General features: G+C 45.1%; 1 protein-coding gene across 37 annotated transcripts in view; it reads right to left on the bottom strand.

Annotated features, from left to right (window-relative positions):
* The window catches only part of syne2b (spectrin repeat containing, nuclear envelope 2b), a 142,215-nt gene that overhangs the window by 7,791 nt on the left and 107,382 nt on the right, over positions 1-27,042 (bottom strand). For 35 of the 37 annotated variants that reach the window (XM_052486289.1, XM_052486301.1, XM_052486290.1 and 32 more), the window contains 25 exons: positions 25,046-25,179; positions 24,751-24,955; positions 24,416-24,598; positions 24,165-24,284; positions 23,917-24,071; positions 23,603-23,750; positions 23,270-23,364; positions 22,802-23,033; positions 22,520-22,714; positions 20,562-20,687; positions 19,870-20,025; positions 16,691-16,849; positions 15,763-15,929; positions 7,206-7,368; positions 6,351-6,538; positions 6,067-6,217; positions 5,122-5,304; positions 4,052-4,189; positions 3,718-3,912; positions 3,180-3,486; positions 2,947-3,015; positions 2,321-2,457; positions 2,054-2,177; positions 1,648-1,859; positions 1,292-1,492 (listed from right to left, as the gene is read on the bottom strand). In XM_052486289.1, coding sequence (XP_052342249.1) covers positions 1,292-1,492; positions 1,648-1,859; positions 2,054-2,177; positions 2,321-2,457; positions 2,947-3,015; positions 3,180-3,486; positions 3,718-3,912; positions 4,052-4,189; positions 5,122-5,304; positions 6,067-6,217; positions 6,351-6,538; positions 7,206-7,368; positions 15,763-15,929; positions 16,691-16,849; positions 19,870-20,025; positions 20,562-20,687; positions 22,520-22,714; positions 22,802-23,033; positions 23,270-23,364; positions 23,603-23,750; positions 23,917-24,071; positions 24,165-24,284; positions 24,416-24,598; positions 24,751-24,955; positions 25,046-25,179 — 4,143 coding nt within the window. Of the gene's footprint in view, positions 1-1,291; positions 1,493-1,647; positions 1,860-2,053; positions 2,178-2,320; positions 2,458-2,946; positions 3,016-3,179; positions 3,487-3,717; positions 3,913-4,051; positions 4,190-5,121; positions 5,305-6,066; positions 6,218-6,350; positions 6,539-7,205; positions 7,382-15,762; positions 15,930-16,690; positions 16,850-19,869; positions 20,026-20,561; positions 20,688-22,519; positions 22,715-22,801; positions 23,034-23,269; positions 23,365-23,602; positions 23,751-23,916; positions 24,072-24,164; positions 24,285-24,415; positions 24,599-24,750; positions 24,956-25,045; positions 25,180-27,042 lie in introns of those variants that run through there. The other 2 variants (XM_052486293.1, XR_008086242.1) reach the window with 2 other exon arrangements.

The following is a 27,042-nucleotide window of genomic DNA, read 5'->3' as shown; positions in this document are numbered from 1 at the left end:
CTACCTCATGAAGCTGGTTGAGAGAATGCCAAGAATGTGCAAAGCTGTCATCAAGGCAAAGGTCGACTACTTTGAAGAATCTTGAATATAAAATATATTTAGATTTGTTTAACACTTTTTTGGTTACTACATGATTACATATGTGTTATTTCATAGTGTTGATGTCTTCACTATTATTCTGTCCCAATACTTTTGGAGCTCACTGTACATGTGTCGTCATTTGTAGTTCTGACAGAAATCAATCACAGGCAACAAGGAGGCTCCCGGTTGAATTTCTCAGGCAAGATGAAAACAACTACATCGACCATGATCCTTTGCTAGTTACGACCACTTTCACCACAATCGTTAGCGATTTTTTTGGTGCAATTCAGCCACAGATAGAAAGAGTAACCCAGACTCGTCACAGGGGCTATAAAGCTGAAGCATTCGTTTAGAACATTTTCTCACCACCAAATATGGTAGTGAGAGGAAGTCCAGCTGCGGGTAGTGGGAGAGGATAGAACTGGGTCAACATTCTGCCAATTCTCTCATCGATGAAACATCTGATCTCAATATGTTTTTCTGTTCCCAAAACTAGAATATTTTATAAACAAAGTTTTATAGACTTGACACTTTGCCAAAGTAAAAAAAAAAAAAGCATTGTTTAAAAGGAGTGCAGGGTCGAATTGCATGCTAAAACGCGCCAATAATTGTATTTATTTATTTATTTCACCTTTAATGAACCAGGCAGGCCAGTTGAGAACAAGTTTCTCATTTACACCTGCGACCTGGCCAAGATAAAGCAAGGCAGTGCGACACAAACAACAAACTTACAGTCAATAACACAATAGGTAAGATTAGGGAGGCAAGGCAATAAAATAGGCCATAGTGGCGAAGTAATTACAATTTAGCAATTAAACACTGGAGTGATAGATGTGCAGAAGATGAATGTGCAAGTAGAGATACTGGGGTGCAAAGGAGCAAAAAAATAAATAAATAACAATATGGGGATGAGGTAGTTAGGATCTTGCTAGCTCGTGCTTGGCTTTGCCTACCTCCTTGCTTGTTATGCCCACTATGTTTAATTTGCTAGCAGTGTAAACGACAGGTTAGTTATAAATATATTTGATTCAGCCCCATTCAGCAATATGGCGTGCTTCAAATACTCCATTAGGCGTATTCCATAGGAATATGTGGATGACGTCAGAACTATCTACTGATTTTCATTTCTATATGCGTAGTGTACTATGGGGAATACGGTATCATTTGAGATTTGACCTCAGAGTGTATCGTATCGAGTTGTTCCCCTCACCTGGCACTGCATGAGTGCGCTCTGCAGTCGTTCTTCCCAGCTCTCCAGGCCGACGCAGGCCTGTGTCCAGCTGTGATTGGCTGTCCTCAGGCCTTCCTGCAGCTCCTGCAGCTCAGCGCTGTCCCCACACTGGAAGTCCTGACCACTCAGGTTGATGGAGATCATCAGAGACTTGTAGCTGTTGAACGTCTTCTGCATCTCCTGGACAGAGAACAGGAAAATTGAGTTTCTTGATGGAACGTAACTGAAATAATGTTTCACATTCATCTCTTTTACTAATGAAATAACAATCCCTAGTTTTTGTCTATTGTTGCCCCACTGGCATCACAGGAGATGTGTCATACTTGGGCCCTCACCTTGAGTCTCCTGATGTTGCCCTCCATGTCTTGGATGCTGGTAGCCGGGGCCAGCCTCTGCAGCCTCTCTAGCTCTGGCAGCACATGGCCCAGCCAGGAAGTGATCTCATTGAGGTCAGAGTTCAGCTTCTGCCACTGCTGCAGGTCCTGTTTGATGCACAGCTCGTCACTGAGGGCCTGGGCCTGCAGCAGCTCCCAGCGCTCGATCACACCTGCACGACAACAGGTCACAATGGTTATAAAGGCCATTGTGGCAGATGTAAAGCCTCGTCCCAAATCTGTTTGTGCTGTCTTTCCAAACTTTGCAACAAAAAACAAACAGATCTGGGACCAGGCTAGCAGATATAGATATAGCAGACAGAATATAAATGGCTGTAGATCAGTGTGTGTTATCAATGACACCTACCAGTCTGTTTGTCTGCGGTGGTTAACGTGGTGAGGCCTTGGTCCTCCAGCTCCTCATTATTTAAGATCAGTTTGACCCTCTTCACACTGTCGATACTGCCACTGCACTCTGACATCAGCTTGACCTGGCCCACGGACACAGACATGCCAATGTCACTACCTATCAGCATTATCATCAATAGTTATGTCTTTATCCAAAGATGTTACTGTATATACAGTTTGATGTGTGTGTTTTGAGAAATAACAGGCAGACAGTATGGTGACTTACATAGCCCTGCTGGTGAAAGGGGGTGCTGGTGATGTGGGTGGGAGAGGAGCCCAGGCCCAGGATGATGTCCCTGGGTACATGTTTCCTCTCCTGTGGCTCAGGGGAGTGCCAGCTGGGGGGGTCTGTCACCGACTTCACTGGGATGGGGAACAAGAGGAGGAAGCAGGTCAGACTAGGGAAAGATAGTTCTAGGTTCACTGAGTGGTCACGGGCAGTTGGGCTCCCCTATGGCCACTTTGAGATTCACTTATGCTGAAAACACAGAAAACATGTTTTACCAAAAGGAGATGCCATGAGAATGCCGTAACAACTGACTACATGCAGCAGAACACGCAGTAATCAAATAGTGAATCTACAAATACCATCAATAAAATCCAGTGATGTACTGTATAATCATGCAGTGGTGTGTATGAAGATATACAGATGCAGGTGGTTAGGGGTCAAGTCATGGTCAAGGCCTGTGGTGGGACAGTGTTATTCACATCCAATAATGTACAAAACCAATCTGTAGGCCTGTATGTCCAGGGGAAGGGGGATAGCAGAGCTGAGATATTGGGATTGGGGGGGGGCATCATAACCACACAGCAGCATAACCACACATGCAGGACAAGAGGCAGAGTGCCTACCCGAGACTGCTCTCAATGCTTTGGCAGTTGCCTTAACAAAGGACTCTGAGCTCTCAGTGATTTCTACATCTGCAACAAAAGAAGGGTGTCAATAGGTACTCTTCTCTTGGACCACTATGGATAGAATGGCTCTCTTCAGCCCACTCTTCTTCATTCGTGTTCATTCACCTGGTAACAAAGACTGAGACAAAGCCAGGTACAAGAGACTAGAGAAGTCTATCAGTGGTCATTACCTGACATGGCGCTATAGTAGGTAGCATCCTCCTCATCCTCATGGGATGAAGATCCCCCCACGTCCACAGTGTGGTCCCACTCCAGGGGGATAGAGTCCACGCTGACCGGGGTCTCTCGCCCCGAACACTCCAGAGGGGGGGCCAAGAGACGGCACCCGGCCTGTCGTCCCAATAACTCGCCCGTCACTCGGGACTCATCCTCCTCCTTTTCCTCTTCATCTTCCTCCCCCCAGGAACTTCCAGCCAGCTCCGCTGAGTCCTCCAGATCTGTGTCGCGGTCAGACAGGTCCCGCTCCTCCTCCAGAATCTGAGGGAGAAAGAGGTAGGGATACCAACCTTCAGTCATACGGTGTAGATGCATAGCATTTCCAATGATACTTTCCTAAAAAGCATCTTGTTGAAAGTGTCATTGTCCAGGAATGAAATGGATTCATATCCACAGTTTCACAGACTGGAGTTATATGACTATTTGACTGTTAAATGAGGTGAGGTAGAGTGTGTCATAGTGTTGCGGTGAAAGGAGATGCAGCCCACTGACCGGGCGTCTGTTGATGAGGCGGTGGTGGAAGCGGGCCACCCTGCCAAACACCTCCTGGCAGTAGGAGTGCAGCTCCTCCAGCTCATCCTCTATCAGCACGGCGTCCAGAGGAGCACTCTTCTGGATCAGGTTTTCCCCAAACACGATCAGAGCATCGATCTTATTGGTGTTCAGAGTGATCTCCTGCTGGAAGCCCTGAAGGAGGGGAGACCAGAGAGAGAGAGAGATCAGCTATCAACCCGCCAGCCAAACATTAAGCATAAACACATCGTATCAATAGAGGGAAAGGAAAGGAAGATGGATAGACTATAGGGGCCAGTGGGAGTCAACGTACATTGAGCTGCCTCATCTTGTCCTCGATGTCGCTCTCTGAGAAGTGCTCAACGTTGGTTAGCTGCAGGTCCATCTCAGTGAGCCAGACCAGGATACCTTCCCGTGTGCCCTCAAAGTCTTCCCTCTGAGAGGTAAAGTGCTGCAGGGGACAACCGAATAGAACATTAACATTCAGACATTTAGTAGAGATTTAGTGGATCACTTAAATTGAGTGATTTGTAAAACCAGCACTAATCAGCATTGGAAATAACAGTGCATTGATATTTCAAAATCAGAATTCATCAGCATTAATATTGAACTAGATTGAAAGCAAGTTCATTCAATCTAATGTGGAATAACAGATTTATTCTTGGCAAAGGAGAAAGTATATTCATAGCACACGCCCAATTTTTCAGTTTTTGATTTGTTAAAAAAGTTTGAAATATCCAATAAATGTCGTTCCACTTCATGATTGTGTCCCACTTGTTGTTGATTCTTCACAAAAAAATACAGTTTTATATCTTTATGTTTGAAGCCTGAAATGTGGCAAAAGGTCGCAAAGTTCAAGGGGGCCGAATACTTTCGCAAGGCACTGTATATGGAAATGTCCTATAGAGAGAGAATTTAGCTGCTCTGTCCAGGCAATGTTGGGAAGGGGCAGAGGGCGACAGAAGTGAAGGTCCCTAATCAGATGCTTCTTTAAAAAAAGATCCTCCATCTGGCTCCAGCCACATGCCACAATGGAAACAGCTGCTTGGCAACATGACTGTCCTTGCTTTTTCACCATCAGAGAGGTGACCTAAATACAGCAGGCTTAGTGCTGATGCTGAGCTAACGCATCACTCAGATCACTACTCACATCTACACTCAGAACCTAAAATAGCACACTGGTGACCTTACACATCAGCACTATAAGATAGGGCGTGTTTTTACGTGACTCTTGAATAACCCCAATCTGTTCACATTCCCATTCTGACTTGACCTTACCCACCAGAATTTCAGATGTTGACCTTAGGGTAACTGATTCAGCGAGGAAATATTGATAACTCCTCTCACCCTTAACCCCTATCCCCTGACATCTGACCCTCTCACCTTGAGTCTACGGAGAATGGCGGCCACCCTCTTCTGCAGGCTGTCCCAGCGCTGGTTGCCCTCGTGAACCATGACCTTGAGTTTGCTGGAGGCGTCGGTGCGGTTCTCTCTGGCCAGACGGCGATACTGCTTGTTGACCAGCTCCAGCTGGGTCAGCCTCTCATGGACCTGCCTCTGGAAAGCCTGGGGGTGGAATCAGGGGGTAGGGGGGCAGGGAGATAGGTCTGGGTTAAGACTGACATCAAAGATATTTTAAGAGTGATATTGGATTGATGTTGAATGGAGAAACACATTGTGTTCTGCACTCTAGAGTCGAGGAATAGATGAACAACATGGCAACGCTTCCCGGTGAATACATGTAATCAACGCAAACATTGATTCCTCTATTCGATATAGTTCAACAATTACATGCACGATTATGTCAATTAAATGTTCAATATCAACCATGGTCAATCTGGAGGTAAAAGAAACGCACACCTGTTTAGGCGAAGTGCTGGCTAGCAGAGTAGAACACTTGAAAAATTAAAGGAGAGCCGCACACTCTAGGAGCTCAGATGGAATCATTTAATAACCAATGTTTCGACAGCCAAGCTGTCTTCATCAGGTTAGAACATCATTTCAGCCATGGAAACATACTGGAAGAGCAAGACAATCATATTTGGTAAATAATAGTGTCATACAGCTACTCTGGTTGTTCTCAAGAAAAAGAGAGGGCTTCAGCAGAGCCCAGATTAACCAGGCTAATCTCTGTTAGTAATCCATACAAACACGGAAGGCCGAAGGTTAATTATCTCTCGTCACCACATGAGAACCTGACTACTCATAAACAGAATGAATACTCTGACCAAAAGCTTTCTCAAAAGTTCAGTGGCCGACATGTCGAGAACATTTTGGTGTGAGGGCTCATAGGTCATCCATGGGTCATCCATAGGTGTTTTTGCTGACCTCAAACTTCTTGAGTTCCTCCTTGGCGCTGGTGTAGAGGACATCCGCCGAGACAGGGTTGGCCGCGGTGCGCTCAGCTGTCCTCAGCCAGTCCTCAAAGCGGGAGTAGTCATCCAGGAACTTACACCACAGTCGCCATGTTTCCTCAATCCTAAAAGGAAGAGGTTGTAGAAAGAATTTATAAGCTATATTACGAGGGGCTTACCTTTTTGACAGTCGTTCATCTGTGTCTGTGTTTGTGTGCGTGTGTACTGTGTGGGTGTATGTGTGAGTTCATGCCTCACCTCATCCTCCTCTCCATGGACATGGCACAGATGTTCCTCCAGCGACGGTCCAAGCTGCGGGTGGTCTGTTGGATGGAGTCGTTCTCTGTGTCGCTCCCGCAGGCGTCAGCGTCGTGGAGAAGAACATCACAGAGAGTCAGAACTGACGCTACGCCCTCCGTGTGCTGCTCAATGTCCCGCTGCAAATCCTGCATACAGACACAGGAAGATAAGAGTCAACTGTTTAGATACACCTGAGTAACACCCGTTGCTTTTGAAGTAAGTCCTCAACCTCCACAACACATCTCCTGTCAGAACAATAGAATCTTTCAGAAGCTGCGGTTTGTTCTCTGGAATCTGCCGTTGCCCTGGCGAAACCTGGAGGCCTGGAGAGCACAGCAATGTAAGTGTCATTTCCAAATGCATCTGAGTGTTCCCTCACTCCCTGTAATGACCAGAATAGCCCTTTCTCAGGAGCCGCAGGAGACTGTTTTTCCTTCTCTATGAAGCACGGCTCCATTACACTGTTCCCAAAGAACATGTGTAGGAAGCGGGAAGCAGGACTATTAAGGGCTAAAGTCCATTTCCACCTGCATTCTTAGCTCTCGGAAACCTACAGTAGCTTCATTACAGCACATCTCCCCCCACTGGTGTGATAGCATGTCTCCTGCTCTCTGTAACCCGCTGGGACCCCAATACAGCATACCACATTCAAAAGTGTCAAAAAATATATTTCACTCTACATTCCTCCCCTCAGCTTTCTGACCCACAGAGACTATGTAAACTAAACATATGCAGGTAATGTTAAACAGCCTGTACTGAATGGTATTTGTGGTTAGTGTATGGAGTGTCTGACACCTGGCCCCTGGTACCCACCTGCTGCTCAGCCAGCTTCCTCTGGATCTCATCACTGTGGCAGACGCTGTAGACCACGGGTTTGGCCAGCTCGGCCTCGATCCGTGACAGCCACGTCCGCAGGTTGCTCATGTTCTTATCCAGCTGCTGCACTGTCACCAGAGTCTCCTTCAGCTTCCTCACCCTGGGGAGTCAATCTAATCAGTTAGTCAGTCAATCAATAAATAAATAAATCGACCAATCAAATCAGTGAAATCAGGAAGTTTCTTCATCCTGTTTGTCACCAGTGGCACAATTCTACCCCTATTTACTATCCCTCCCAAGCAATGACATTGAAACCAGATACACTGTAGCTGCCTAAATAATGGAAACGTTTGAGTAAACAAGAAATACAGTATAAGTATATTGAAAGCAGGTGCTTCCACACAGGTGTGGTTCCTGAGTTAATTAAGCAATTAACATCCCATCAATCTTTAGGGTCATGTATAAAAATACTGGGCAAGGCCACCAGATCTCAACCCAATCGACTGCTTATGGAAGATTCGGTTGCGGTGCCTGAGACAGCACTTTCCACCACCATCAACAAAACACCAAATGAGGGATTTCTCATGGAAGAATGATGTCACATCCCTCCAATAGAGTTTTGACACTTGTAGAATCTTGGCCTACAAAAGGGGGGCCGCCAGCTGCCCATCCCTACATTAGAGCATGACCTATATCAGCACGGTCCTCTGAATGACGTCTGCCAAAAAATGTAGAGCACTACACTGCGATTCCATTTCCACTGGTCAATGACCTAAATCAGTGCGTTCCTCTGCAGGAGGTGACACAATGCATGAAGAGCATTCCACTGTCATGTGACCCGCCACTGAGCATTCCACTGGAATCTCCCACAAATCAACCTGTGCATGTCTACTACACAGCTTGACCACTGGCTGCTCTCATTATACGGTCCAGAGAGATATCCACTTACTCCATCAGCTATGAGACACCACCATTTTAATGCAAGTTGCCCGACCGGTGCTTGTAACCTGACTAGCAAACCAGAGATCTGATGCAACACAAGAGAAAAACCAGAAACATGCTGCTATCAGGCTTGCTCATAACTGTTGTCATTCCACCCGCATAGACAAGGTACAGACGCCACTTCTAAACTGATCTGCTGAGAACGAGCAACAGAGCGAGGGAGAGGAAGAAAGACAGACATACAGTGTTGTTGTGTGTCTATTTTTGGCTGAGTAATTGTGTTCATCACTGAGGCATCCAGAGAATACTGCTGCAGGCTGTGGTGGATTAAGGTTCTGTGTACCTGAGGATGATGCCTGGTAGTGGAGGAGAGACTGAATTAATAACATGCATCATACTGAGAGAGACTGGAGCTACGGACAACTCTGTCTGAACATGAATGGCAAATAAACATACACTGACACCATGCAAAAATACACAATGAGCCAGCCTTGTGTTAGCCATCACGCTGAGTCTGAATGGCAAAAGCTGCGGTTGTGGCTGCTTACTTGCATGCACTGACAAAGCACAGCCCATCCCCCCTCATTCTTGCTCTCTATCTCTCCCTCTCCCTCACTCTCTCTCTCTCACAGACACAACACAACACCCTTTTCCGCTCCTCTTTAACCCAGCCACCTATTGAGTCCCATGCTTGCTGTGTGTAGGGGCGTGAGGGCTGGGGGATTAGGGAGAGAAAGGTACTTACGGCTGGGCTAGTGAGGAGGCTACTCCACGGCGGTTCACCCGTTAGCAAGCGCTTCCCCCCGCTCTGCCTGCCTCATACTCTCTGCAGTCAGCCTGTCCCCTCCCCCTCCCTCAGCCACGCTGGACCAGACTAGATCAGCACCTCTCCTCAGCAATATGCACAGGCACAGGGAAATGTACTTACATATCTCACACACACACACACACACACACACACACACACACACACACACACACACACACACACACACTAGTAAGTACTTTATTCCTTTTGCACAGGCATGATACTGGCTCTGTAATTGGCTGTAGATGGGAGCATCTGCCAAAACAACTCATTATACACCTACATCCAGTAAGTTATGAGCGAGGCCTCCAGCTGGCAGGGCAGCAGCCATTGTTCAAGGTGTCAGTGGACTGTGGGAGTGGGCTGATGGGGGGGCTGGTGGGAGGTCAGTGTACCTGAGGGACAGCCCTGAGTCCTGGTACCTGCCTGGAGATTAGAGCCAGAGCCATCAAAACTCAAGTTAAAGTTAGTCTAGCGCTAAAGGGATTACAGGGCCGAGGCATGTTACTACCACTGTTACTGTTACTACTACTACTGTCACTGTTATAGCTACTACCTTTACTGTTACTACTGTTACTACTACTACTGTTACTACTACTACTGCCGCTGTTATAGCTACTACCTTTAGTGGTACTGCTACTACCTTTACTGTTACTACTGTTACTGTTACTACTACTACTGTTACTGTTACTACTACTACTGCCACTGTTATAGCTACTACCTTTTGTGTTACTGCTACTACCTTTACTGTTACTACTACTACTACTACTACTACTGTTACTGTTACTACTACTACTACTACTGTTACTGTTACTACTACTACTGCCACTTTTATAGCTACTACCTTTAGTGTTACCGTTACCACTGTTACTACTACTACTGTTACTGTTACTACTACTACTGTTACTACTGTTACTACTACTACAGTTACTGTTACTACTACTACAGTTACTGTTACTACTACTACTACTACTGTTACTGTTACTACTACTACTGTTACTGTTACTACTACTACTACTGTTACTACTACTACTACTGTTACTACTACTACCTTTACTGTTACTGCTATTGCCTTTACTGTTACTGCTATTGCCTTTACTGTTACTACTGTTACTGTTACTATTACTATTACTACTGTTACTGTTACTACTGTTACTACTACTACAGTTACTGTTACTACTACTACAGTTACTGTTACTACTACTACTACTACTGTTACTGCTACTACTACTACTGTTACTACTATTACTGTTACTACTACTACATTTACTGTTACTACTGTTACTGTTACTACTGTTACTGTTACTACTACTACAGTTAATGTTACTACTACTACTACTACTACTGTTACTGTTACTACTACTACTACTGTTACTACTACTACTACTGTTACTGTTATAGCTACTACTGTCACTGTTACTACTACTACTGTCACTGTTACTACTACTACTGTCACTGTTACTACTACTACTGTTACTACTACTACCTTTACTGTTACTGCTATTACCTTTACTCTTACTACTGTTACTGTTACTACTGTTACTGTTACTACTACTAGAGTTACTGTTACTACTACTGCTACTACTACTACTGTTACTACTGTTACGGTTACTACTACTACCTTTACTGTTACTGCTATTACCTTTACTGTTACTACTGTTACTGTTACTACTACTACAGTTACCGTTACTACTACTACTACTACTGTTACTGTTAATACTACTACTGTTATAGCTACTACTGTTACTGTTATAGCTACTACTGTCACTGTTACTACTACTACTGTCACTGTTACTACTACTACTGTCACTGTTACTACTACTACTGTCACTGTTACTACTACTACTGTTACTACTACTACCTTTACTGTTACTGCTATTACCTTTAATGTTACTACTGGTACTGTTACTACTACTGTTACTACTACTACTGTTACTGTTACTACTGTTACTACTGTTACTGTTACTACTACTGTTACTGTTACTACTGTTACTACTGTTACTGTCACTGCTACTGTTACTACTACTGTTACTACTACTACTACTGTTATTACCTTTACTACTACTACTGTTACTGTTACTACTACTTTCACTACTACTACTACTGTTACTGTTACTATGACTGTTACTGTCACTGTTACTATTACTACTGTTACTGTCACAACTACTACTGTTACTACTACTACTGTTACTGTTACAACTACTACTACTGTTACTACTACTACTGTTACTACTGTTACTCATGTTACTACTACTACTACTGTTACTGTTACTACTACTGTTCCTGGAACTGTTACTACTACTACTGTTACTACTGTTACTGTTACTACTACTGTTACTGTTTCTGTTACTGTATCTGTTACTACTACTGCTACTGTTACTAATGTTACTACTACTGTTACTGTTACTACTGTTACTGTTCATGTTACTACTACTACTACTGTTACTGTTACTACTGTTACTGCTACTACTACTACTCATGTTACTACTACTACTACTGTTACTGTTACTACTACTGTTCCTGTTACTGTTACTACTACTACTGTTACTACTGTTACTGTTACTACTACTGTTACTGTATCTGTTACTACTACTGCTACTGTTACTAATGTTACGGTTACTGTTACTACTGTTACTGCTCATGTTACTACTACTACTACTGTTACTACTACTACTGTTACTACTACTACTGTTACTGTTACTACTGTTCATGTTACTACTACTACTGTTACTACTACTACTGTTACTACTACTACTACTGTTACTACTGTTACTGTTATTACTGTTACTGTTCCTACTACTGTTACTGTTACTACTACTACTGTTCCTACTACTGTTACTGTTTCTGTTACTGTGTCTGTTACTACTACTGTTACTGTTTCTGTTACTGTTAATATTACTGTTATTGCCACCACACTGACAGGTGGGCATCTTGGGCCGCAGTCGCCCAACTGTCAACAAGGGCAAGACCAGAGACACAGTGCTGCCTGCCAGGAAACACTGCTTAACTCCCACCTACAGTATATCTGTCATTCACCCAAGCAATTAAAGACACCTTACAAAGAACAGCATAGAGCAATACCCAGCAACTCTTGAAATATCTAGTGACACAAATTTACATAGAAAGTCAGGGTAAGCCTTTCATCCGTCATAAGACAGATGTCTCTGTCTCTGAGGAATCCTATGCAACATTAAGTCTTACATTCACTTTGTAATGAGATAAGAGACACATCCCTGTGGCATGTTAAGTATGTTACTGTGTAACTGTGTCTCCCATAAAAGTGTTGAAAAGATTCACTTCAGCTACCCACTGTCTGAGCATGTTGCATGCTTTATGACGGCTCATGAGTCTGTTATGCTAAGAAACTTGCTATGGTTCAATAAAATATGAGTGCTGAACAGTAATACAATCTTTGACTCAATACCCATTATTATCACCAGACTACCCCCCCCCCACACACACACACACACACACACATACACATCCCAACCCCTGACACACACCCCCAGACAGACAACTCTATTTTGCACCCCCTTGTCTGAACTCAACCAATCACCATGGCAACTGAGCTGGTAACCTGGTGCCAAAGTTCTTTGAGATATACTGCATCGCCATGGCTACAGGAACTTCAACCATAAAGGGGAGACGAATGGCCAAAGAAGTGCTTTTTTAACAGCCGTACTCAAACACTGAATAAAACATGCTGAATCCTGTACTTACAGCAAAGAAAAACAGATATAACTCAAATCCCTGTCTCTTCAGACTTGTGAGCACTGAGCTGACTCCTGGCGTAGAGGGGGTTGTTTCAACAAAACATCTGCCTCACACGCCCCTCGTTCAGACAATGGTGAAGAGTGCGGGGGCCTTGGGGGCCTTGGGTAGGGGAAGCTGGGGCTACGGGCCCTATGGATGACACAATGCCTTGTGTCAGCAGACGGCAGCTGCTGGACAGGGTGACGGAGCATCCAGTTTGTTTTGGGGGACAAAGGCGACCGGTGAGCCTGAGCCAGTGTCAGCGCATCTAATCTTCACCAAGTCAACTTTCACTAATCTTCCATATCACACTGCAGTGGGTCCGCCCAGGCACAGGCTGAGGCACGGTCCTCACTCATCACCACTCTGAAATGTTCCCTGTCTGTAAGGACCCTATGATAGGCCAACATAAACTGTCAACCTCCAAATCAACTCAGTTACAACACTTCCGGTTGTAAGCATGATAAAATGAAGGATGATTCAAATCCCCTTTATGAGGTCGATAAGCAACACATAGCAGAGTTAAGACCACTCATTGCTTAATGATGCAATAGATCTACAGTGTAGGCATCATTGAAGACTTTAGGATTAGACTTTGAAATTGTGAAATGCTATACACATGTATGCTATTGCAATGATGGCATGCTCTGGTCTTGGTGAGGGAAGGTTGTGTACCACCTGTACACAGGATTATAGTGCATCATGGGATGACCGGAGATGATGGGAAGTGGAGCTGACAGGACATACTGGCTGAACGGGCCGTGAGGAGGCTAATTGAGGGCCCGGAGGTATCCAGCCATCTCCCCTCCCTCTATACCTCTCTCTCTTATTACCCTGCATCTCTCTTTCAGCTCCCTCTCTCTCACTTACCTACTGATCTAAAGCCAATTGTAGCCCTCTAACTTTTCCCCCCAACACACAAAGCCAATTGTAGCCTTAGTGCTCTAGTCTATACGACACACAAAGCCAATTGTAGCCTACCCCTCTTGTTGTGGTGAAATGAAAACTGCCATGTACATGTCGTGAGAGGGAACTCAGGGCAGAGACATAGCAACAGGCTAAATGGTTTCCACACCGCGTTAAGCAGCTTGTTCAAGTGTAACAGGCAGACATTCTCACGTTTATCTGCTTACAGGGGGTTACAGCTACAAACAACCATGGAGACTGAGGCCCAAATCCTGTCCTCATGCGCTCTAAGACGGAATAATTTCATCCCAACTTTTACACCATGTCTCTGGAATAGCGGCAGAATATGTAGGCTAAACTAGGGGTCCACACATTCCTTTGCATAGCGCCACATGGACCAGTACTAAGTGGCAGAATGGACAAACTAGCTCATTAACAGGATAAAACATCCATGCAAGGTTGGCTTAAAGGACAGTGTGTTAGTGGGCTGGGCAGCCTGCCCTGCATTCTCTGAGTTATTCCATCCTATATCTATCCGCAATCCTAAGAACCTCAAACTTTAGGCTCCCTGTCATTCATAGAGAGAACCCTCTAATATAATAATAATATATGCCATTTAGCAGACGCTTTTATCCAAAGCGACTTACAGTCATGTGTGCATACATTCTACGTATGGGTGGTCCCGGGAATCAAACCCACTACCCTGGCGTTACAAGCGCCATGCTCTACCAACTGAGCTACAGAAGGACCTCTTCCTGTCCCTTGGTCCACATGGCCATAGACAAGTCCAGAATATCACTCAAATAGAAACTCCTCCTTCTGCCTGTTGTTCCTATGCAGGCAGACTCCTGTTAGTGAGAGAAAGACAAGGCAGCTGGACACCATGTTAGAGAGAGCCAAGAACAGCCACCATATGGCCCAGCTAAATCCCTCATTCTCATGGAGGATAAGTCATCCCCCTGCCTCCCCTTCGCAGTGACTCTGTATGTCTGGCCCCTGTGGCCAGAGTAAAAACATTCCACTGAAGAGCAGGTCAGCTGGCTCTCTCTGGCAAGTGGGGCCTCCGAGTTTCCAATTAACCACTTGGGGGTGGGGGGGCTAGTATAGGCTATAGTAGTGCCTGCCTGTGAACAACAGCAATGACGCCAGAATGTTAGATTGAATAACCTATTCTCTCGGGAGATCTAATACCAGTGCACTATATGCTACCCTCAATAATGAATAGCAATTGAATGAATGCTACTAACTAACATGCAATGCAAAAAGCTTGGATGATGAGAATGACTCAAAAGTCTCTTAAAAATATTCTAGCAGAGGCTTGTAAACAGGCTGCAGCAGAGAAGACTGCAGACATCATTATACCGATGATGCCCAGAGAAAATAAGGCCTCATCAGTGACCAGAGTTCAAAACACTTCACCTAATGATCGCCATCTCAGAAATAAATCATGTTAGTGGAAGAAGAAAACACATGAAGGAGGACACAGTTTTAACCCCCTGCACACTGCAGACCTAGTGTCCATCAGACGCACGGTGAATCATTACAAGAAGACCACACTTGGAATAGCATCATAGTCTCATAATACACCAGTCCTCCCTGATGCATCAGATTAGAACACATTCTGTTTCAATCTCATTAGTCCTAAGGTATTCTATATATCCGCCTTGATATTCCTCTAAATGGATCATGTGTTGACTGCTTTCCGAGGCACGCATGCACCATCAATAATTGCATCATGCTGTATGATGACACATAAGAGGTAAGCCTGTGTAAAGGTATTTCAGCAGTTCTCTTCATTCCACTCTGTGTTGGATTGGGATTAATGTTTCTGGATTAATAACTATATCCCTGTGATGGCTCCCTGAAGCTTTCCCTGTTATAATCTCAAAGCTTGGAACATTGCAGCAGCAGCAGCAGCTGTTCTACCCTGTCCTGTCCTCACCTAACCCTAGTGGTAGAACCAGTTCTGACAGCGGCCAGACCACAGTCTTATAATGATGCGTTGTTGTAATGCATCCTCTGTGTTGTTTTGAATGACTAAGCGAAATCAATCCATTTGCAAGACTGATCTACTATGCACTCGATATGCCCTAACCAAGCCAATATTGTGGTCAGAGAGTTGTAAAGGTCCAACTGTGGTCTTACCTGGTCTCTATGTGATCAAACAGGTGCTGCCAGCGGTCGTTGATGTCCTTCAGCTTGTCGTTGACCTCGGTCTCCTTGGTCTTGTTGCTAGCGGTGATGAGCTGCTCTCCAAGCAGCTTCAGGTGGGTTTTATTCTCACTGAAGAGGTTGATCTCCTCCATACAGTCCTGGGAGTCACACAGAATGGGAATGAGTATCTGAATGAGTGCACGTGTTGTGTCAAATTAATGTTTGTATGAGAGGGAGAGGGTATGTGAGTATGGGTCGAAAGGTTTTCTGAATGATGGTATTCTATAGGGGGACATTTCCCCCAATATTATGTATTATGGTATCAATGTTTTAAAAAGTCCAATATTGTCCAGTCAACAAAGTGTGACATCCACCTCCCTCCAAGCGGCCCTGCTGCTGAGATTAAAACAGCTGTCGTTCCATTCACTGGCAGGATAATTCACAGCACATTGAAAACTTTGTATCCCTCCCTCCTTCTCTCAGTCTCCTCCTTCAGAACATTCCCCACCACTCTATCTTCTGTCTGTAGAGAGCTACTATCTCTGTTTATTTCCCTACTTTCATACGGTGGACTTTGATCGGCTGTTGAGGGGGAGCCAATCAGTGGAGTGATAAAAACCAGTCTGGATATGTTTAAAAGTCTAACCGTTGAACTGTGGCTGTTGGATAAATCGAATCTAAATGACAATAGATAAATGAATCACTGTTTACGTTCCACAGTGCCAGGCCGGTTTATTGTTCTAATAATCCAATCCAACTTGAAAGTTTTTATCATTTTGATCTAAACTTGATCTAGATAACTCTGACTAAGCTATACACCAACGGGAGTGAAACTGTTCAAACTGTTTTGATTATATTTTAAATCACAGAGACTCAGGACCTCCCTTGTGGGCCAAGCAGCATGGTACAGACCCCCTACCTTCTTCAGCTTCTCCACCATCTCCTCGATGCTGATGTCGGCATTGTGTGCTACTTTGTTTTCCATCTGCGTCAGCCATTCACAAAGCTCCTTGTTTTTCTCATTAAATATGATCCATGCGTTGAGACGGTCTGCTATCTCCTGTTTGCGTAGGGAGACCTTAAAGGAAACACAGAATATGGACAATATATGCTTAATGGGCAATGATAGATGGTCAATGTACCATAGATAACTGTTATCATATCTACTATATGGTTAAATAGTGAGTTAGGTGGGCATGGATTCTGCAAGGGTTTCTCCAGACTAAATAACAGTGACAGTAAGATTGCCAAGGGAATGTCAGGGAAACCAGTTCAATTGCTTCACCAAAGTTTCCTTCAAGTTAGTAATGATGTAATGATAAATAATGATGACACAAAGATGTGGAGCATTCACACAGACAGGTATGATTTCTCTTCAACCAGGAGTTGAGTAGAACTGTACTTCATTGCATGGCAAAATGAAGTCTGTTCGTACTACTCTGTGTGACACGAGAGAGAAGGATTTGTTGTGGCGCGTGAGAAACAGGTTCACTCTATTAATGGCTGCCGTGATTATGAGTACTTCAAGACGATGCCACCTCACTTCACCACCCAAATAACAGGCAGGTGTAGTCCTATGCTCACAGATAAAAGAAACCAATATCATCTACACTACATGGCCAAAAGTATGCGGACACCTGCTTGTCAAACATCTCATTCCAAAATCATGGGCATTAATATGGAGTTGGTCCCCCCCTTTACTGCTGTAACAGCATCCAATCTTCTGGGAAGGCTTTCCACTAGATGTTGGAACATTGCTGCGGGGACATGCTTCCATTCAGCCACAATAGCATTAGTGAGGTCAGGGACTGATATTGGGCGATTAGGCCTGGCTCGCAGTCGGCGTTCCAATTCATCCCGAAGGTGTTCTATGGGGTTGAGGTCAGAGCTCTGTGAAGGCTAGTCAAGTTCTTCCATACCGATCTCGACAAACCATTTCTGTATGGACGTCGCTTCGTGCATGTGGACATTGTCATGTTGAAACAGGAAAGGGCCTTTCCCAAACCGTTGCCACAGTGTTGGAAGCACATAATCATCTAGAATGTCATTGTTAAGATTTCCCTTCAAAGCCCCAGAACATTATTCCTCCTCCACCAAACTTTACAGTTGTCACTATGCATTGAGGTAGATAGCATTCTCCTGGCATCTGCCAAACCAAGATTAGTCTGCCGGACTTCCAGATGGTGAAGCGTGATTCATCCCTCCAGAGAATGCGAGTCCAATGGCGGCGAGCTTTACACCCCTCTAGCCAACGCTTGACATTGAGCATGGTGATCTTAGGCTTCTGTGCTCGGCCATTTCAAGAAGCTCCCGTCGAACAGTTATTGTGCTGACGTTGCTTCCAGAGGCAGTTTGGAACTCGGTAGTGAGTGTTGTAACTGAGGACATATGTTTTTTACGGGCCGCGCGCTTTAGCACTCTGCGGCCCCATTCTGGGCTTGTGTGGCCTACCACTTCGCGGCTGAGTAGTTGTTGCTCCTAGACATTTCAACTTTACAATAACAGAACTTACAGTTGATCTAGCAGGGCACAAATGTGACGAACATGAGCTCTTGAGCTCTTCAGTAAAGCCATTCTACTGCCAATGTTTGTCTATGGAGATAGCATGGATGTGTGCTTGATTTTATAAACCTGTCAAAAACGCGTGTAGCTGAAATAGCCGAATCCACCAATTTGAAGGTGTGTCCACATACTTTTGTATATATAGTGTATCTTGTACTCAGGCAGAGTTGCCACAGCAGCACAGAAAGAGTTAACCCAAAGTTAGGCCAAGAAAGTGAAAGGTAAGATGGACTCCATCTGCTATGAACATCATGTGCTTATTCACCATTTATCAAAAACAAATGCAAAATAAATCAGTTCTCTCTTGATCTACATTCACTTCCACTAATAAAAACACCTTCCAAAAGACTTCATGTTAATTTTCCGCCACTCGCCAGACTGAGTGTGAGTCTAATGGAGTCAGTGTGATGGGTACACAACTCTGAGAGATAGACATGGTGGATGGTGTGGAGGAACATTAGGAGAGGTGTAAGCAACACCCTTCAGCTGACTGCTGCATCGTGTTCCCATGTGACAGATTTTGGGATGAGCACCAGGCACAGGAGTCAACACTCCCCTTGAAATCAAATCACAAATTCCATCAGTAAAGTTGTCAAAACTGTACTAATTTTGCCATTTAAGCCTGAAAACATTGAATCAGTTTTTTTTTACTCACCCGGTTGAAGTGAAAGCCTTAGAATAGCCATAGCAACGGCCCTAGCCTGACGACAGGCTGATTTCCAATACAAAGGGCCTGCTTCCTGAAGCCTAAACTATTTTTCCATCACCATCTGGCCCCCCATTTCCACACAGCCATCTCCCCCAAACCTGTATGTCTCTACCCCAGAAACTAATCCAAAAGCTCAGGCTCCAGCACATATCCACCAAACTTGGTTTTCATTCAATGGTTGACCATACCATAATAAAACAATTATACAATAATATTTCAGAAAATTTGACATTTTTAAAGTTCTTGAAGTGTACCACTACCAACTGGGTTATATTTATATAAAAAATCTAATCTGGTCCTTCTGTAGCTCAAGAGCATGGCGCTTGTAACGCCAGGGAATCAAATCAGAATGTATGCACACATGACTGTAACTTTGGAGTCTGCTAAATGGCATATATTATTATTATATATTAATCAAATCAGAGTCAGATGACCCTTGCAAAACAACTACTGATTGGATTAAGAAATTGAGTTTCTGCATTTAGTTATCTGGACATTCATGCCAACCACCTTTTCTGTATATGTCACCACGGCAGCTGCTGTCCCAACACACACACACACACACACACACACACACACACACACACACACACACACACACACACACACACACACACACACACACACACACACACACACACACACACACACACACACACACACACACACACACACACACACACACACACACACACACACACACACACACACACTGTTTGGCTACTGCATTCACACTAAACACACTCAGCCTTGTGAGCCTTGAGCCTCCAGGCTGTCTAGCCCAGAGCCCAGCCGTCTCCCCAGCCCTAGCCAGCCATGTCCCCTACCTTGAGGCAGAGTTCCTCCCATTGACAGTGGAGGTGCTCCACCTGTTCCTGGAGTAGCAGCACGTCGTCAGCAATGATGTACTGGGACAGGTCCGTCTTCATGCTGGCAAGTTCAGTCAGGCTCTCAGCCCAGTCATCCAGTGAGTTCTCAGCCTCCTGCATACCATAACAAAGCACCAACACACTGTCCCGTCAGGCCCCCTCCACTCCAGTCCATGCCACGCGCCCTCTCTCTCTCTCTCTCTCTCTCTCTCTCTGTCCTGCCCCTTCTCTTTGCTCTGCTTCTCTCTCTCTCTCTCTCTATTTCTCCCCGCCCCAGGAGAGGATTAAGGGCCGCAGCAGACCAGGACAGAAGGAGGGGGGAGGGGATAAACCCCTGATGGGCCACAGGAGATTGAAAAGCCAAACATGTTACTAACTTGGCTCTGCTCTTGTGTTCTGACTGATACTTTATCTGTTTTAGATGTGCTTTAGTGGGCCAACTAACGACTTCCCAGTCTAAGGACTGAAGTCTCATCAGCTTCTATTGCACAGTGCACACAATAAACTTTGATAAAACAAAACAAATTACCACATGAACACCAAAAGGACTCTTTTGTTCCTAACTTTTGTCCCACCCCATTCTGCCATTTGTATTCACACACTGGGTGAAAGGGTCGAGACATCTGAAAACAACTGTGTTTACTACTTACCTTAGTGAGTTTCTCTGTAACTTGGAGCTCATTGTCATGTTCTGGGATCGACTGCTTCAGTCCGGTCTGCATGGTGTCCAGCTGCTGCATGCTATAGGATAGTCTGGCCTCGCAGCGCTCCCAGTTCTGAGAGTAGAAAGGTAGTCATGTAAATAGATATACTCTAGGTGAAGGAGTAGTTGAGAAGGTTAGTAGAAGTTAAGAGGAGCATTTCTGTTTTTAGCATTGAAATGTATTTTTAGTGCCTCCATTGTCAGGGTGGATGAAAAGGGGATTGATGTAATCTATTGGATTTCATCAAAGCAAAGAAAGACTTGGCCAAAAAGCAGACGAAAGGGGAGAGCGGGTTAAGTTTCCAAGAACAGACACGAGACCTCCCACAGAAGGAGAGGCCAGGTGTCAATTCAGGTCAGTGAACATCAACATATCTCATGCCTCAGCCCTTCGTAGAGTATCTCTAGGTAATGCCCAAGGAACAGCAGGGCCAAAAACAAGCAGGTTTACCCAGTTGGAGAGGCTCTGGTCTCCATGTCCACCTTAGTGCTCCTGACAGCTCAGGGACCGGAGGAGTTCAAGTGCTCTAATACCCAGACAAGCTTACACTAAGCTGCCTCCCGGCCTGCCTGCCTCATCCCTACCTGCATGCTTGCCTCCTCCCTGCCTGCATGCTTGCCTAGTCCCTGCCTGCATGCTTGCCTCCTCCAGACCCGCCTGCCTCGTCCCTGTCTGCCTCGTCCCTGCCTGCCTCATCCCTGCCTGCCTCATCCCTGCCTGCCTGCCTTGTCCCTGCCTGCTTGCCTAGTCCCTGCCTGCATGCTTGCCTCCTCCAGACCCGCCTGCCTCGTCCCTGTCTGCCTCGTCCCTGCCTGCCTCATCCCTGCCTGCCTCATCCCTGCCTGCCTGCCTTGTCCCTGCCTGCTTGCCTAGTCCCTGCCTGCATGCTTGCCTCCTCCAGACCCGCCTGCCTCATCCCTGTCTGCCTAGTCCCTGCTTGCCTCCTCTCTCACTGTGGTTACTACATGATGTGTTATTTCATAGTTTTGATGTCTTCACTATTATTCTACAATGTAGAAAATAGTCAAAAATAAAGAGAAACCCTTGAATGAGTAGGTGTTCTAAAACCTTGGACCGGTAGTGTATATGGGGATCTGTTTCTAGGATCACTCACTCTGATAAGGGACAAATCCCTTTTACAGGCCTACTCAATGGGAAAATATTTCCTCCATGAACCACAAGCTGTCATAAAGAGCCTTAAAACTACTGAGTGCTGTGGGTCAAAGAGCCTTCTCATGACTGAATGATTTATCAAGTCTGATAGCTGACTAAGGCACTCCCTCTGACAAAAGGTTGACCAGTAATCAACTCAGTCAATCGGTCAGTATCCCACACTGCCAGAAACCCAGATCAGTGCTAGACTAAGCCAGACTACTGGATGAGTGGATAGTTGTTATAGAGAAGATCCAGGAATGTACTGTAGGTCAGTGGGCTGATCTGTGTGTTTCCGGCACAAAACTGCTAAATTTGACTTTACTGCTTTGAGCCCAATGAGGGAGGAAATGTGCTGCATGTAACAGTAGGGGTAGAATGGGCATTTAAGGTTAAATGTAACCACAGTAGGGGGGTAGGGGGTCAAATATAATAAGGCATTTCTAAAAGTAGACCTCTGACTGTAGTGTTTGCCTGTTTCATATCAGACATTTCAAGGCTAAGCTAAGATCTTTCTTTATATTGTAAACCTGTGACTCTGACAGAACTTTACTCAATTCTATTGATTCAAAGGTATATCCTCTTAACTCTGACCTATCATTTGTATCAATCATTTTATAATCAAATACACTTAAAACATGTTATTCCACTAAACCGTGATCCACAGATATTGATCTTCCTATAGGTCAGCTGATTGAGTAGTCTCTTCCCCAAGCTGCTGTTTCCCACTGACTGAGGGGCAAGAGGAGCACCTGAATGATAGCGTTTGTTATGTCCTTTCTCTTTTCCAGCAGTCCTTGCAGGTTCTCCCAGTCCTCCTGCAGGGTAGCCAGCTCGGTCTGCAGCTGTGCCTGAGTCTGTTCGTCCCCCATGGAGAAGAGCTGACGGCCTAGCTCCAGAGTGTGGATGTAGCTGCACTGGTACCTCTGGAAAAGCAGCTCCGTGTGCTACAGTCCACAGATGACAGAAGGAATGCACTGTCATTTATGAACCCTTGCCCTTCCTCTTGTCTGTATCAATCTCTAACCTATTACCTTCATGTCATAGAGGGAGCTTCGGAGCTGCTGCAGGCTGCAGTGGGCTGGCCCTGTGGGGGGCAGGAGGGCCTGGGCATCTGCTACGAACCTCTGGAGCTTCCTGAGGCTGCGGCTGTAGAGGTGCCAGTGTTTGACTAGCCCCTCCACCAGGGAGCTCCTCTGAGCTGCCCTCTGCACAGCCCCCTGCCAGTGCTCCCTCAGCTGGGCCAGCTTCAGGATAAAGTCGCTCCTGGGGGACAGAGAACGGTAACAGCATACAAATTAATACAACTATAAGAGTAACTCTGAAAGCTAAAATCAATGACGATGATTGATAATGATCAAAAACGTGTAACTAATCACCAGCTGATGGTCAAAGGACCACGACGCACTTTAATAGAGGTGGATAAACATCAATGGTGCAACAGTTCTTACAAAGACTCTAACATTGATCATGTGAGCAGATCATCTCTGTCCTGTCCTCACCTATCATCCACGTCTCCCCTCTGCAGCAGACGTAGAGAATCATTGATGACAGAGTGCAGGATCTGATGACCGATAGACATCTCTAACTGGAACCTCTGAGACACCAGAATCACAATATTACTGTCATATTCCCTGGCCTAGTTAGTGTTACTGAATAGATACTGATAGTGGCTGTATTTTTATGTGTGTGTGTGTGTGTGTGTGTATATGTGTGTGTGTGTGTGTGTGTGTGTGTGTGTGTGTGTGTGTGTGTGTGTGTGTGTGTGTGTGTGTGTGTGTGTGTATGTGTGTATGTGTGTGATGTAAGCGTGCGAGCGTATGTGTGTTGGTCACCTGGTGTGTGCGTAGCTGCTCTCTCAGGCCGCTGTAGGTACTGGCCAGGTCTACTGCTAGGCTGTCCTCCATCGTCTGTAGGAAGTCCATCCAGTTCTCACACTTCTCCTGAAAACTCTGTTGCCTCAGTGACTCTGTCTGCAACTCACTGACACACAAACAAGACACACTTTAAATCTGCCATACTGTTTTCTAGTGTAATAGTAGGGAATAGCCAGAATTTCGTTTTTTTATTGACTAATTTGTGGTAGACTCTGTCCGTTAGTGTCTCTCACGTTACCACGCTGACAGTAAATCACTTCTACTGTACTGACCTGTAGGTCTCCACAGCACGGGCCGAGGCCTGAGCCCAGCTCCAGTTGAGGCTCTGTAGTCTGTGGGTGGCAGGGTCACTGAGGGTCAGCCTGTAGCTCAGCTCATTCAGTATATCAAGGTCAGGAGAGAAACCACTCAGCTCCAGCAGACCCATCTGGAACACATGGATCCAAAGTCAGTCTCTGGATATACAGTATTCAATACAGAGGTTTGACTTTAGCATGAGGTCTGTTTTGTGTTGGCCTACCTTGGATATATACATTTGTGGAGGCACGGTTACACTTTTCAGTCTCCCCTCCCAGTCCTCAAGGTGTTTCTCAAGGGATGCCAAGACACTCTCAAACTCCTGGAGCTGCTCATGCTCTTCCTGCACACAGATAAACACATTAATAACATGGTCAGAGATCAGGCATAAAGGCATACATAACATAATTAAACAAGAATGTAATGTCATACAAGTAACTATAAAACAATAAGGCAAATATCACCACACAGTACCTGGAGATGCCCAAGTTTATCGGCCAGTGACTGGCTCAGATGTAGGACACCACGGGTTAGCATACGGCTCTCTGATTGGATGAAGACGGCAGACGAGGGTTCCACTCGTCCACTGAGTTCCTTAGAGGCCTCTAGCACCCCCTCCAGGTCGGTCTGTAAACGGTCTGTTCTCTCCCGCAGGCTCTGGGACAGGGGAAATGGAAGAAATACAGCAGCGAGAATGACAGAGTTCTCACAAGAACTGATTCAGGATCAGTCTGATCTATACTCTCATACGACTCATTAACTATGTGCATATTTCCTCTACCATGTAGATTTCACAATATCCCACTTACATGGACGGCCTGTATCTGGGCTGCAAGCAGTTGTGTAGTGTTGTCCTGACCAGGTGGCTGGTTCATCAGAGCTGTGACATCACCCCTCAGTGTTTGCAGACGTTGGGAGAAAGGTACAGAGAGACGGGCATAAGCCCCCCAGATCTGGAGCAGTGTCTGAGTTCTATTCAGGTGATTCTCCAGCTCACGATTCACCTTATTCCACCTTGAAAGACCACAAAAGACCACTCAGTGTGTGTATAAGTGCGTGTGAATGTGTATATGCGTGTTTGTGTGTATTGTAGTTTACACTGACCTGGTTCTCTCTCTATCCAGTTGCTCTGACATGAGGAAGGTGGCCGTAGGACTGATCATGTCCCTGAGGATGGAGAGAGTGTGGATCAGACCGTCCCATTCTGAGTCACACCCCTCAGTCTCCTTCCTTAGAAGCTAGATACAGGAACACATACACAACAGTGTGATTGCCTGCTCATAAACTGTATTATAACAGGAACAGTGCAATGACAGGTTGAAAGACAGAGGTCATATACCCAGTTACAAATCAACAGTGGCGACCCGCCATTCAGGGCCCCACCTTTTTTAGCAAAAAAAGTGGGTGAGGGGGGGGAGTTGCCTGTTTTACATATTATTTTAACATTAATAAATCAAATCAAAACATAATTTATTGGTCACATACACATGGTTAGCTGATCCAAGAAGGCTCAAGGTCAGTGGCCACATATAAAATGATGTCAAATCACGTTACATCTACAGTAGCTTTGATTGGACTGATCTTGTCAACATCATACTTTCAAAATCTTAGCTAGCGGTCATCATCATGAATCAAGGCGACAATCTACTGTCAAATGCTTTTTAATCTTTGTCATATGAAGATAAATAATTAAGAGAAATTATAGATAAAACGTATCGGTGCTTATCGGCCATTGGACATAAAGTGGGTGTGTCATCCCAAGTCTGGGTTAGCGGGTCTCTTTTCCAAGCTTAAAAGGATAAACGTTCACCATTGCCCATGCTGTCAATCCAGCATGACCTCTGCCGCGGTCAAAACAACTGGAAACTCAGAACTGGGAAAATTCTACTGGGACAACTGGGAACTCTGGAAAAAAAACAAGTTCCCACTGGGAAAAAACATTTTGAACAGTCATCCAACTCGGAATTGCAAGTAGGGAACTCAGGCCTCATTCTAGAGCTCCAACCTGAAAATCACTGACGTTATCACGATTTGACCTTGTTTTTTCTGAGTTCCCAGTTGCCTTGAAAGCACAATACATCCAGAGAATGCCAGACTTTGATTACAAAGTTTGATAACAAAATGTGCCTACGGAGGACCGCCGTGCCACCTTCCTGTTCAACTGAGCACAGCACAACAAGGTGAGTCCAAAATGTATTGTATGCTGCTGCATAATGATGTAATACGCCAGGAAGATATGTATACTGTAGCTAAGAAAGTAATACTAAGTGTATGTTGTGTAGTAAGCTGTTAGTATGTGAGCTCCTGAGTGGAGCAGCGGTCTAAGCCACTGCATCTCAGTGCAAGAGGCGTAACTATAGTACCTGGTTTGAATCCAGGCTGTATCACATCCGGATGTGATTGGGAGTCCCATAGGGTGGCGCACAATTGGCCCAGCGTCGTCGTGGTTTGGCCTGAGTAGGCCATCATTGCAAATAAGAATTTGTTCTTAACTGACTTGCCTAGTTAAATAAAGGATCAATTAAAAATGGTCCCTTTTCCGCTCTTAACTTCACCTACTGTTCTGACTTGGTGGTGCCCATGTAGCCTATAGCCTGTTTTAGAGAAATGTAATCATTGAATATTGTAAAAGCTTTCATTGTCTGCTTATATGCCCCCTTTATTTCTCCAACGGTTCTGACTTGGTGTACCGGGAGAATACCGTAAGAACGGCTCATGTTCTGAATTCTAAACAGTTATATTGACTATGTCTGTCCTAGCTCGCTCATTAATGTCTTAATCCAAATTCCGGATTGCCTCTTATCCCCTCGTCATCCCCTCATGCCATAGTTTATACATCTCAATTGTCATTAGAAATAACATTTGTTAAGCAAGTCAGGCATATTAGGTACTTTTTTTTTAGAGGCAGAAAATGAGACTGAATGAATTGTTTCGAAGCCAGACAAGGCTCCGCTGATAGCCAGGTGTAGTAGTGGTAAGATGTTGGAACTCTGCTGTTGGGACTCTGCTGTTGGGACAGCTTTATGTAGGCCCTAACAGTTTGTGGACACCGTTTTTCACCATTATAGTGCACTTAATGTATTGTTTAGTGTTGTGCTGTG

The sequence above is a fragment of the Oncorhynchus keta genome, chromosome 29 (genome assembly GCF_023373465.1).
Source record: "Oncorhynchus keta strain PuntledgeMale-10-30-2019 chromosome 29, Oket_V2, whole genome shotgun sequence".
In the NCBI taxonomy this organism is placed as follows: domain Eukaryota; kingdom Metazoa; phylum Chordata; class Actinopteri; order Salmoniformes; family Salmonidae; genus Oncorhynchus; species Oncorhynchus keta.
Note: the sequence above shows the minus strand (reverse complement) of the source record. Positions and strands in the feature narration are given on the sequence as shown.